The sequence below is a fragment of the Elgaria multicarinata genome, chromosome 8 (genome assembly GCF_023053635.1).
Source record: "Elgaria multicarinata webbii isolate HBS135686 ecotype San Diego chromosome 8, rElgMul1.1.pri, whole genome shotgun sequence".
NCBI classification, from domain to species: Eukaryota; Metazoa; Chordata; class Lepidosauria; order Squamata; family Anguidae; genus Elgaria; species Elgaria multicarinata.
In genome coordinates this window covers 50,818,168-50,832,076 of record NC_086178.1, presented here as the reverse complement: position 1 = coordinate 50,832,076, position 13,909 = coordinate 50,818,168, and the positions used below count along the sequence as shown (strand labels likewise).

Sequence of the window (13,909 nt, the reverse complement as noted above, 5' to 3'; positions counted from 1 at the left end):
TTTAAAGCATTTTTTTGGAAGTCTGTGTTTCCTCTGCGGCTCCTTATGCGTTCTTATCAACAGGATGACTTTTTTGTTTGATTTAATTTTATTAATCATAAGAAAAGTCGAAATCAGAGTTGGGCAACTTCCGCCCCCCGGTTTTTTATGGCCTACAATTCCCATCAGTCCTAGCCAGCATAGTCTATGTTGAGGCATTGTGGGAGTTGTAGGCCGAAAAAATCTTGAGGGCTACACATTGCCCATCCCTGGTCGAGATGAGTGACAATCAAAATACCCATCATCCCTGGCCATGCTGGCTGGTCCAGTCCATCAACATCTGCGGGGGGCCGGAGTGACAGCCCAGTCCTATCCCTGTCTACTTATAAATAACGGGACTGATTCCTCCGTAGACGTGTAACAGACTGCAAGGCCTGAGAAGGGAGGGGGAGGGTTTCCACGTCGGACTATGCTGGCGCTTCTTTTTTAGAAACAGACCGTGGCCAGGCTGGGCTCGAACCGGGGCGCCTTTTAGGAGCCTGCGGGCGGAAGCCTCCCATCTCCGACGCCCCATTTCCCTAGTGGGGCTCCTCCCCTCCGGAGAGGGCGCTGTTGGGTGCTCTCTGCGCTCATTCTCAGTTCAGCAGGAAAAACGACTCAACGGAAGCGCCAAGAGATCCGCTGCGCAGGCGCAGGGGCGGGTTACACCTCAGCGGCTTATAAAAAAAACCTCCGGTTGTTCTAGCCGAGCATCTCTTTTGAAGGTGTCGCGGGTGAGTGTGTTTAGTCAAGCCGTGTGCGCAGGCGCAGTGGGCGGAAGCCGCGGGCATTTGAAAGCCGGCCCGTTGCCAGAGCGGGCGAGGGGGGCGCGTCGGGTGAGGCGCGCAGGTAACTGGAGGCGGGTGGGCGCTCCCCGGCCAACCCTGAGGGTGTTGCCTCCGACCATGGGAGCTAGAGCAGGCTGCAGCCAAAGACTCCCCCACCTCCCCTCCCCTCCCCTCCCCATACAGAAATTTGGCACCACCCTGGAGGGGCCCCGTCCCTAGTAAAGAGAGGCGCGGAGCGTTTAACGCAAGCGTTCCCCACCTGGTGCCTTCCGTAAGATCATAGGAAGAGCCAGGCTGGATCATCTAGTCCAGCACTCTGTTCACGCAGTGGCCGATCAGCTGTCGACCAGGGACCCACAAGCAGGACATGGGTGCAGCAGCACCCACCCATGTTCCCCAGCAGCTGCTGTATACAGGCTTACTGCCTCTGATACTGGAAGTAGCACCTAGCCATCAGGACTAGTAGCCCTTGATAGCTGTTGCCTCCAGGAGTTTCTCCAACCCCCTTTTAAAGCCATCCAAATTGGTGGCCATCACTACAACTTGTGCTAGCTAATTCCATAATTCAACTATGCACTATGTGAAGAAGTGCTTCCTTTTATTTGTCCTGGATCTCCCACCAATCAGCTTCATGACATGAGCAAGGGTTCTAGTATTTTGAGAGAGGGAGAAAAATGTCTCCCTATCCACATTCTCCATACCACACATAAATTTGTACACCTGTCCCCCCTTAGCCTCCTTTTTTCTAAGCTAAACAATCCCAGCTGGAAACTGCAGGGGTAGGATCCAAAGGTACTCCTAAACACAGTAGACCTATTGGATTGAAAGGTCCTAATTTACATAGGACTACCATTGGATACTGCCCTGGTTGTTTTGGACTAGAACTCCCACCATTCCTGACCATTGACCATGCTGGTTGGGGCTGATGGGAGTTGAAGTCAATGGCTACTAGGCATGATGGCTTTATATTGCCTCCAGTAATAGAAGTAGTCTGCCTTTCAATACCAGATTCTGGAGAACATCGGTGGGAGGGTGTTGTACACTCTTGTGGGCTTCCCATGACATCTGGCTGGCCACTGTGGGAACAAAATGGTGGACTAGATAGGCCTTTGGTTTCAGAAGCAATCATTCTTCTTGCACCAGGTTCAATAAGAACATGAATTGCCCTTGTGGATTACACATCAAAGGTCCATCTGGTTCAATACTCTGTTGTAGCCTTCCCCAGCCTGGTGCCCTTTAGGTGTTTTGAATTACAAATCCCAGCATTTCTGACTATTGGCCATGCTGCTTGGTACTGATGGGAGCTGAGGTCCAAGACATCTGGAAGGCTCCAGGTTGGAGAAGGCTGGCTTAACAGACACTGGGCAGACCAAAATACCACAGGTGGAGCTTTCTCTTCACTGCCTCTTATCTTCCTTGCTGGGGAAAACCTTGCATCTACTAAAGGCACAAAGCTTCTGTCCATGGGGGTGGGGGAAGTTACACCTTTGCTGTCCTCCATCCTTTCACCCATTCCCTCAAAAAGCTTCAAGGTATAGGCTTCCAAGTACTCATGGTAGGTGGAAACTCAACATCTTGCTCTGCTGTGCCAGTGTATTTAATTCCCAAAGGCTGGGGCTTTGTCCCAGGCTCAGAATCTAATAGCTTGTTCTTCCTTGAATTCATACCATAAGACCTAGCTCAAGAAGAGAGTGCGATATTGAATAAGTCACTTTGTTATTATTTATTTGAAGTATTTTTATGTCACTTTTCAGCCGAAAAGGCTCCCAGAGTGGCTTACATATAATCAGTTAAAAAGGCGGTTAGAATTTTCCTCTTATATGGTTCATCTTTTCTCTCATTTCCATGAGCCAAGACATTGGCAAATCGGAGTGAGCAGCTGTGCTGAATAAAGGAATGGGTTGGCCCAAGCCTCAGTTGTCCATATTGGAAAGGGAGAGGGGTTTAAAGAGGGAATGTTCCCAACCCGTCGATCTTTGGCTCTATTCAAAATACAACTTCTAAAAATTAGTTGCCCACCAGGGCTATTTGGGTCCAGTGGCTGGCAGGACCCACCAAAACATGCTTGCAAGTTAAACATTCAAATACTATTTTCTCTGCTGTGTAGAATGCGCTCATGTGTATTTTGGTGCCACAAATATTTAAATAGAAGATATCAGTCACCAGAAAGACATAACAAACAGGAGGAAAATAGATCATCGATACCTATTTGTTCCTCCATTGCAGAAAGGTGTGGAAATGTATTTTGCTAATGGCTTAACTAACTACTTTTCATTTTCTCTCAAATACAGTTGTGGCTGGCTAAAATGGATCAGCCCACAGTCAATCTGTGGGTGAAGATGGAACCTTTCATGGTGGGAGCCTTGCAAATCCCACCGCCGTCCAAATTTAGCATGCATTATCTCCGGAAGATGTCGACTTATGTCCGAATGCGTTCCAGTGAAGGCTATTATCCGTATCTTTCCTGGTCTATGTGGCGGCATATTGCTTGTGGGAAGCTGCAGTTAGACAAGGATCTGGCTTGGCTTTATTTTGAATTGTTTGACAGTCTTGTTGAACGGACCTCAGGGGAGCGTCTGGAGTGGGCAGAGGAGATATCCAGCTGTTCAACTGAGGAGGAGGCAGAGAAGCAAAGGAATAAGGCATGAAATTGCATTTTTAGTACTGTAGAATCTCTTCATAGAAATCTTATTGGGACCAGTTTTTGGTGCATGAAACTATAGTTTATTTCCTTCTGTACCTTAGAGTGTACTTCATGGGTGCATGTGGGCCACAATCTAACATAAGGTTAGATATGCTTAAGCCTGTTGAAGTCAACTCTAGCTTTTAAAATAAAATTAAACAATGCTTTGTGTTTTCCTCACTTTTACTACATTGACTTGCTGCAAAATATAAAACAATTAGCCCTGCTAAATAACATGGTTCTTAATGTTCTTTTCTTTTTAAATTAAACTTTTGTTGGTCTCTCTCCCTAGTTATCTGTGGACACTCTTCAATTCCTACTGTTCCTTTATATTCAGCAACTAAACAAAGTTTCCCTGAGGACATCTCTACTTGGAGATGAGTGGCCAAATCCTAGATCTAAGTCTTACAGTCTGACTAGAGAATCCACCAACCAGATTAAGGTATTGCTTTGAACTGCTTTTTTTTCTACGTATTTTTCTCCCGTCTAAGCAGTCTGCAAGCTCTAGTCAGAAGGCAAGTGTAAAGAACCAGAGTGACTCCATGTTCCTTTTATCTATTGGAATATTAATATTTTACAGCAGATACAGATTGCTGGTTGGTAAGAGGTCCATGAAGGGAGGACGTTGGTACCGAGACCCTGTGACACCTGAAGGGGAGAGTGGGCCTGTTATATTTCAAAACTATATAGCATTGCGGTCTCAGAGGCCAGTTACCTATGGCCTCAAGGTCATAAATCACTCAGCCCTAAAAGGGAGAATAGGGTGCCTACAGCTGGGTGGGTGTGAATGAATCATGCCACCGTCTTCTTCGACCTCCACCCCCCTCAGATGGAGGGAGAGCATCTGAACTGGGCCTGGATATACTATAAATCTGGGGAGGGCTTTATCCTTTGTTTGCATCCTGTCCAAGGAAGGATGTTTCCAGGTTGGTGCAGCTTATGACTGAAGGGCCCTTACGACTAGTAAGTAGCATATGTGTTCTTATTTTGTCTGTACTGGGTTTCCAACTGTTTGCTATATTGTAGGATTCTTTGTAACTTCACTTGTATTGACTCCATATCACCTTTGTGCTCCTATTTTCCATTTGGGTAAGTGCTGAATCCAATATAATTCTAATTGGTGTTACAAATTTTGGTTTATCTGAGCCCAGGGAACTGGGGGAGACAGTTTGGTCCTTATTCCTTGTGTTCAGGGGTAAATCACAGAGTGGGGGCTCTAAGTCCCACGTGTAGAGTCAAGGAGGGTGGTGGCAGCATGGTTTGGGGAAACCATGTTGCCCCCTGCCTTCCTTTACAGCAAGTGCTTGGAATAAATATAAGTGAACTTGTAAAATTATTGAGCATTTCCAGACATCATTTGACATCAGTTAACATTGCATGCTGTAAAAAAATGTCCTTTCTCTAATTATTTCAAGCGATCTATACTGACGTGCTGTGGTTCAACAGAATGTTTGTTAACAATGAATATTTATAGTTGTGCCTCTAACAAAAGAGTCATCATGTGCATTGTAAGCATCTATAAAAAAAATTAAAAACCCCAGTACATTCTATTTATCTGAACATCCATTCAGTGCAAACCATAGAAAAATAATCTGAGTTAAGTGAATCAACAGCAGTACAACTTTGCACTTATACTGTCATCCAGGACATCCTGCATACTTTATGGTGAAATTTTTATGTGTATCAGGCTTCCTCAATGTGGTACCCTGGCATGGGTGGGGATGATGGAAGTCTAGCACAACTGGAGGGCACCATATTGGGGAAGGCTGATTTAATGAGTGCTAAATCTGTAGATCTTTCCCCTCTCTTAATGGAGATGGCTTTTGCATATGCACTATAAGTTGACGAACATTTTCTGAGCATACATTCAAATCCCTTTGTTGCTCAGTTTTGTTGGTACCTTTTGTATGTGTCCAAAGCATTCATGTGCTTTAGGTTATTAAGAACTGTGAGCTTCCTGTGTTAGTTTTATAAAAGTCTGTGGTGAAGCACATGCACGTTTGACTGTTATGTGGTCATAAGAACGTAGGAAAACCTGATCAGTGGCTTTCTGGTTCCTTATGCTGGGTGCCTGTTTGCAGTGGGTAGCAAATTAAAAAATTGAATGGAAGGGGAATCTATACTTCCATTTTGAGTATAGTGAATTTGAGTGAATTTTACAGGATTTTGGCTTTATGAAAACTTTCCTTGTATATAATTACCTTTTTGTGTTTTCTTGTTTTGATCTAAGAACTGGAATGACAGCTACCACCAAGACTTTGTCCAAAACCATCTCCAGGACCTTCTGGAACTACTGCTGGACCCAGATCAGCTCTCTGCCTCTTCTCACTCTACCCACAGCAGTCTGGTTTCACCTGAAGCTGTTCGAGCTCTTAGTTTCCTTATTGAAGGGTGTGTGAACAAGAACAGGACTGTCCACCGTCTGCATGAGCTTGCACTCTGGCAGCCATTGCATGCAAAGAGTGGCTTCTCAAAGATCTCCAAAGCCTTCTCCTTCCCCAAACTTGAGTCTTGGTTGAGGGCTTGTCTGACTGAGAACCCATTCGGGACATCAGCCTGCCTCAAATCTGGGAAGAAGCTTGCATGGGCACAGCAAGGTACCGTTAACTCTGGTCTTTAAACCTTTGGCATTTAAGCACAAGATTCCCCACCCCTTATTTACAGAAAACTGTTTCCTATATTGCACAACGTTGGCCCTCTGTTCCCATCAGCCTTGGCCAGCGTAGCCAGTGGTGAGGGAGTATGGGAGTTGTAGGCCAAAGCACCTGGAGGGCCACAAGGTGCCCACTGCTGCTATACTGTAAGATAGCATCTTTGGACAATCAGCATCTATTGAACAGGCTGAATTTACAATTACTTTCCCCAATCTGGTGCTTCCAGATGTTTTCAACTACAATTCCTGGCATTCCAGACCATTGGCTATGCTAGTAGGGACTGATAGGAGTTGAAGCCCAAAACCTCTGGAGGGCATCAGGTTGGAGAAGGCTGCAGTATTTATTATTTATTTCTTTAGAATGTTTATATACCGCTCCCCATTGAAAAATTTCAGAGCGGTGTACAAGATAAAATGAAAATAAAAACAGAATAAAACAGTTAAAACAAAATTTAAAAGAAGCAAAAACAGATCCAAGGCTGCATATTAAGGAAAGGCTTCTTGGAATAAAGATTTTTCAGGAGGCGCCAAAAGGAGTACAAGGTAACCAGTTGCCCAGTTGCTTTCAGTGCAGCATTTCTGATCTTCTCCTTATTGTCAGATGTTTTAGTTAGAATGGACACCATTCAAGCACTAAAATCCTTATTTGGTGTTTAATTTATGTCAACACTCAAAAAAGTGAATTTTGTTTGGCGAAATGTGTGTCAGTTTGTAGAGCGTTTCAGTCTAGCAACTCAAATGTCATCACCTTTTTTTTTGGTAAGGGCTGTTAATTCTGAAGTGCTGTAGATGAAGACTGAGTCTGGATCTTCCACTTCTAAATTTCACACCTCATACTCCAAGTTGTAGTTACATTCATTTGTACCAAATAGTATGTGCGGGTATCTCCTCCTTGCATTGTCAAAGCAGTTTTGGCTGGGTTGGTTTCACTAGGTATCTACTCTGCCAGGAGTGGTAATGCATTGCTTGCTTATTCAGTTGTGCTCTTTGTCACTGTCCTCTCTAGGCACATAACAAAACTCTTGTAACACTCCTGTTCTTGTGTCATATATGGGGAGTGCAATTGTTTGTCCAAAAGTTATGCAGATTTGAGTCTATTGTCATTATCAATTGTAAGGAGACTATAAATGTAATTTGTCTAATTTAATGTGTGATGTGACTAAAATATAGGATTCTTAGTGAGAGGAAACCACTCTAGTCTATGGGCAGTGTCCAATACTGCTACTGTGCTCTTATTGGTTCGATTGCGCTTGTGGGACCCCCTGTTTGCGCAATAGGAAGTAGTGCTTCTGGCAGTAAACCCAGAAATAAGTGGAAATGCTAATTTCCAAAACAGGACAAAACTGCCCTAGTTTGGAAAGCAAGCATTTCATTAATTTCCGATTCCTGCCGGATCTGCTAGCTTCCTGTCACGCTAGCGGCTGGTAAGTTTTCATAATATCACTAAGAGTGAAAGGCTACATAAATGGATATAGCAGTGAAGGAAACATACTGTGTGTACATGCAAGATGTGCTGGTGCATAAATTGGATGGCATGGAATCATTCTGGTGCCCTTTATACAATAACTGTGTAGCTAGTTTCAGCTCTCAACCTGATAGGAAACACATCCTGTTTGGGTTGTGTTTCATATTAAAAAGAAACTTTGAATAACTTGAACGTATTTCTGGATAGGCCTTAATGAAAGTCTCTTGGCCCTGTTTGCATGATCACCATGACCTAGAGCTTCTCTGCATTTAAATAAAATCCCGCTGCCTTCTTTGTGGGATTATGATTGATGCCATTACATGGTTGGCCACATGGTCCGAATTGAATATTTTCTCTCTGCGAGCTCCATTCACTTCAGTGAAACACTGTCATATAGTGGTGGAATTGTAGAGCAACACCAACTTTACACGGCTCCACTTTGTACATTTATTTTTAAATAGCTGATTATCTCTTGTGTGTTTTTAAAGAGGGATAAGTGGGGAGGGGGACACGGGGGAAATCATCTAAAGGACCCATGAGTGGCCAGTTACAAGCATGTAATAAACTGCTCGTGTAGAAATGCTCATAAACAATCCATCATGGCTTGTTTAAGCTGCTGTGCATGCTGGGTGCCATTTGCCTAATTGCCTGCCCTGGGAGTTGCTTGTAGTGTCATCCAAACCCAACTGGCATGGCTTGTTTGAGGAGGAAACAACCCTCAAATAATCCAGCAATAGGCCATGGGTTATTTGAGGATTGTTTCCCCCTCAAACAGCCATGCCACCCAAGTTTGGACGACACAACAAGCCATGCCTGGGCAGGTAGGCAAATGGTGCCCAGCATCCATGTGCTGCAGCTTAAACAAGGCACCATGGCTTGTTTAAGCTGCGGTGATTGTGTGAACCGGGCCCTTCGATTATTTATTCTGAGGCTGTTAGGGGAATGAAACATTTAGATGTCATGGGGAATCAGAAATACTTTCAAAAACCCCAATGTTTAATGATTCTTGCAGTTGAAGGAACAACCAAGCGAGCCAAGATAGCCTGTAATATTCATATGGTGCCTTCCGCACACCGCATGGTTGTGATGAGCCAAGTTTACAAGCAAACGCTGGCAAAGAGCTCCGATACCTTGGAAGACACTCATGTGAGGATTCATCGCTGCTGTGAATCTTTCATCTATTTGCTGTCTCCACTGAGGTGAGTTGGGCCTCTCCAGCCAACCTTTCCAACCTCATTTGAAAGGTGTGTGACCTGTTTTATTTTGTTCCTTCTCATCTGCTTTAATTTTGTTGCTTTTCCCTCTCTTTCAGATCAGTGACCATCGAGAAGTGCAGGAATAGCACCTTTGTCCTGGGCCCAGTACAGACAGTCGTTCACCTCCATAGCTGTGACAATGTCAAACTTATTGCTGTTTGCCACCGCCTGTCTCTTTCATCGACCGCCAGTTGCACCTTGCATGTCCTCACCCCAACTAGACCTCTCATCTTACTGGGTAACCAAACAATAACTTTTGCCCCCTTCCACACCCATTATCCAATGCTTGAGGACCACATGGGCAGGACTGGCCTGGCTACAGTGCCCAATGCTTGGGATAATCCGATGTTTGTATGCAAAGAGAACTGTGGCGAGAATGTGTTCAGACTCCTCCCACCATCGGAGTTTTACCCCTTTGTTGTTCCGTTTGAAATGGAAGGAGACACGACAGAAATACCTGGTGGGCTGCCCCCGGTGTATCAAAAGGCACTGAGTCAACGAGAACAGAGGATACAGATCTGGCAGAAGACTGTGAAGGAGGCAGGGTTGACCAAGTAAGTAACAGCTTTCTTCCAGGAGGGAAGAGCCAGTTGCTGTAGTTTTAAGAGTTCTGATGTCAGTTGTCCTGATATCTGGAAACATCAAGATGAGTGACATCATAAAGAGGAATTCAAAGCTTTTCATTCCTCGCACAATTCATTAGTGGTTGGGGCAACTTAGTATCGTGAAGAATAGATTTGTATAAAAGAAAGGGTCATCCTTTTTGGTTCTCTAGTAGTGGAATTTTCAGTGTGGTGTAGTGGCTAAAGTGTTGGACTGGGAATCCGGAGATCCGAGTTCTAGTACCCACTTGGGTGATCTTGGGTCAGTCACAGACTCTCAGCCCATCCTACCTCACAGGGTTGTTGTTGTGAGGATAAAATGGAGAGGAGGAGGATTATGTATGCTGCCTTGGGTTCCTTGGAGGAAAAAAAGCAGGATATAAATGCAATAATAACTAAATTTTCCAATTGCAGTTAGAATCTTGGATGTATTGGGAAGTAATGGTGGAAATTATTTGGAATTAATATGCAAACTCAAAGGTTTGGCTAAAGGCTCCTTTTTCATTGGAGTACTTTGAAATAATATCTACCACAAAAATGTATCTCCCCCCCCCCCCCCGGCCCAGATGTTGTTTTCCTTGCAGTGTTTACGCCTTTTTCTTCTGGCAGGGGGCTGCTATGCGTTTGAACGCCTCATGATGAGCAAAACTTCAACAGATTTTGCTCCCGTGTGATTTACTGCTTTCAAAAATGCCATGCTCTCTCCCTCCAAAATGAAAATCAAAGTAACAACAGTGTTTTCTGGGGGGAAAGGCTTCTGTGCCTTTGAAATCCAATAGGTCTAGCCCTTCCCCATCATTTAACACTGGATGGAAAAAGCTGCTTTATTAGTCACTGAACAGAGGGATTGAATGATAAGACTGTGTACTGAATTGTGTGTGCTGCAGTGTTGATATTTTAGTGGATTTCAGGCACCAGCGGAAGACATTCCAGGTGTTGGTGGAGAACAAGTTCTACGAATGGCTGGTCCACACAGGTAGTCGTCAACAGCTTGACAGCCTGGTGCTTCCTGCTGCAGGTTCTAAGCAGGCAGCAGGATAGGAGAGCTTCAAAGGTGAGTTCAAAGACCGTGTGTCTCCTGCTGCATTTGTAGAAAGACTGCCTTTTGTCTTGTACCATTGACTTGTAAAAAAGGAAATACTTCTTCATATTGTACGTAGTTGAACTGTGGAACTTGCTGCCACAAGTTGGGTGTCAACTTGGACCGCTTTAAAAGTGGATTAAACAAATTTGTGGAAGATAAAGACTATCAGTGGCTACTAATCCTGATAGCTATATGCTATCTCCAGTATCAGAGGCGCTAAGCCTATGTACACCAGTTGCTGGGTGCTGTTACACTCATGATCTCCTTGTGGGCTCTCCATAGGCATCTGGTTTGTCACAGTGTGAACAGAATGCTGGAATAGGTAGGCCTTTGGTTTCATCCAGCACAGCTCTTCTTGGTTATGTTCAAATAAGAAATCAATTGCCCTTGTGGATCAGATCAAAGTTCCTTCTGGTCCTACAATTCCTAGGATTCCTCTCCTTTGTCCATGCTGTCTGGGGCTGATGGGAACTGAAGTCCAAAACAACTGGAAGGCTGCAGGTTGCGGAAGGATGCTCCATTGCCACAGGGTTTAGGGAAATGTCCCTAAAAAGTTTGTCTCCTGCATCAGGCAATCAGTAAATCTAGAAGCTCTAATTGGTAGGTGAATCACCTGAAGATTTTACCTGTTAGAATTTTAAAATAAAATAAAAACCTGTCCCTCTCCTTAAATTTCATGTTGCATGGAATTAGAACATGCTTATTAAAGTGATAGAGATTCTAAGTGATAGAGGAAAGCAAAGACATGGCAAGAAGATTGTCATGTCGCTAAGGCCTGCTTGCTAATGTATCAGTGACGCTTGTCTCGAATAATTCATTTCTCTTCCTGGTTGTTGAGATCTACAGTCAGCAAGTTATATGTTATATGTTCCTGCCATACAGCAGTGTTTGAAACCTCCCCTTAGTTCTGATCTTGTAATGATTATTCCAAGGCAGAGTTCCATAGATCTTGGTTGGCCTTGATGTCCATCCACAATATTTTCACTCAATCAAACCCTGCTTGGCTGAGGAAGGATAGAGTCTTGTCTCTGTTGCTTTGAGCTTCAGAGGCCCTTGAACATTTTGTTGGTTCACTCAGAAAAAAATGCAGGGATTTGCCCTTGCCCTTTTCCATTTAGGAGAAGGGCAGGGGCTCTTCCTTGCAATTGTGTTGAGCTTCAAAGGCACTAAAACTCAGTATGATTCGACAAAGGCAGAGATGTATCCCTGCCATCATGTGGAACTGCTGAAGAGGTCCAAGATGAATCACTGCTCATCTCTCACTGTGGGCTGGGGCAGGTATCCCAAATGTGCTCACCAGATAGGTTTGCTACTGAGTGCTCCACCCTTCAAGTCTCTGTGCTGTCTCCCTCCTACTGTCCGTATGCATTGCAAGCTCCTTGTCTTTCCATAGAAAGCTCTGCCTTACATTGCAATGATTTTTCTCTGCTTCTCTTATTTCTTACTGTTGTTATTCGAAACATCTGTTTGTTCTCCCAGTTTCACCTTCTGAGTAAATGCCGTGCCGCTCTGTGTCCCTTGCTCTCTGTCAAGCTACTTCTCGTTCTTTCCACAGCCACTGTGGTGCCATCCTTTATTTATTTATTTATTTATTTATTACATTAATATACCGCCCCATAGCTGAAGCTCTCTGGGAGGTTTACAAAGATTACAAAGATTAGAATAAAAAGACTGAACATTAAAAATCAATATGCAAAAGTTTAAAACAAAAACATAAAAACAGCTAACATTTAAAACAATTTTTAAACACTCAGCCAGGCCAAAGCTCATTTTGGAGTCAGTTAAAACTCAACATATGCTGTTAAATGCCTGAGAGAAAAAGAAAGTCTTAACCTGGCGCTGAAAACATAACAAAGTTGGCTCCAGGAGGGCCTCAGCAGGGAGATCGTTCCATAGCTGGGTGGCCACCACAGAAAAAGCCCTCTCCCTTGTTGCCATCCTCTGAGCTTCCCTCGGAGTAGGCACCCAGAGCAGGACCTTAGATGTTGAGCATAGTGTACGGGTAGGTTCATGTCGGAAGAGGTGTTCCATCAAGTCCCAAGCCATGGCTTCACCTTCTACTTTTGGTTAACTGTCTTCCAACCTAGTATCATGACTCCATTGTCTACGTGTAACTTAGAATGCAAGGTTGGTGGGTAGGGGTCTTTTTTGTGTTTTGTATGGCACCAGCATACAGTTGCTGATATTTAGTGGGAGTAACATTAGAATTTTTTGATGCTTCGTTTAGTTCTGATCTGTAATTTTTGGAGAAAGTTGCTTAATGGTGGTAAACCAAGCTGGGCACTTCCCATGTAATTAGATTATTGCAATGTGTTTTATAGTTGCTGTCTAATGAACTGATTGGAAAAGAATGGGTTAATTGATTACCGGATTCAAGAAATAAAAATCTGTTTATCTGCTTTGTTACAGATCTGGAGATGCTTTTTGCCAATGAGTGTTTCCCCTTCAATAGACTGGGGACAAGCTGATTAAAAGTTCCTATGGCATTATTGATGAATTTGGAAATTAGATTTACTTGGTGTCATTGTCAAGGAGGAGATGGACTTTTTCTTCTTGTTCCACCACTGCACCTTTCTCAGGAAGCCAGTCTCTGTCGGAAGCCAGCCTTGACTGCTGGTTTCCTTGCTGTTAACACTTCTTTCTATGGCTGATAGCAAAATTTAGATGTATAGCATATGTAAAGGTACGTGGAAAAGGAGGTACTTGGTGAAAAGCTGGGGGCAAGCTTCTGGCTACTGAATGAACTTTTGGCCTGCTGTGAACTGAACATTGATTGTATAAAATTCACTAGGTGCATTTTTGTACCAGTTGTTAGCACTTCAACTATGAAATGTAATTAAAATTGGCACAATTGTGTGTCTGTGACTTTCATTTCCTTTTTTCAGATTTTCTTGAATGATAATGTCCAGTATTATCTTTATACTTCAAGAGAAGGGACTTAAAGACAGTGGGTTGGATCCAGGCTTAGTCATATTCAGAGCACACACACTGGAATCATTGGCTAGTCATAATCATATTGAAAGTCTAGTCAAAGATTTCTTGGAAATGAGAAGATAAGAAAATGGAATAGGTTAGCTGTGAAAAGTGGGGAGGCATAACAGTTAGAAAAAACTAGTACTTTAGTCTCAAGATTATCTTCTGTTGCCCCTTGTAAAAGGAAAGTTAAGGAAATCACTTTGGCTACAGTTTTATACACACTTGGGAATAAGTTTCATTAAGTTCAGGCCTATGTTTTATTAGACATGTATAGGATTGCACTGTTTTCTTCATAAAAACAAAACAAACAACAAAAAACAACTTTAGTATGTTTATACCTTTTTATGTCAGTTTGTGCATAAAAGTGGGGGAAATACCTTCTGT

General features: G+C 43.5%; 1 protein-coding gene across 1 annotated transcript; it reads left to right on the top strand.

Annotated features, from left to right (window-relative positions):
- The first annotated feature begins 707 nt into the window (after positions 1–707).
- On the top strand, positions 708–13,420 carry TBCCD1 (TBCC domain containing 1). Its single transcript, XM_063131532.1, has 8 exons — positions 708–752; positions 3,098–3,448; positions 3,782–3,931; positions 5,720–6,086; positions 8,620–8,806; positions 8,920–9,417; positions 10,377–10,519; positions 12,959–13,420. Exons 2-7 carry the CDS (start codon positions 3,113–3,115, stop codon positions 10,504–10,506), a joined length of 1,668 nt encoding a protein of 555 aa, XP_062987602.1. The 5' UTR covers positions 708–752; positions 3,098–3,112; the 3' UTR covers positions 10,507–10,519; positions 12,959–13,420.
- The last annotated feature ends 489 nt before the right edge of the window (positions 13,421–13,909 follow it).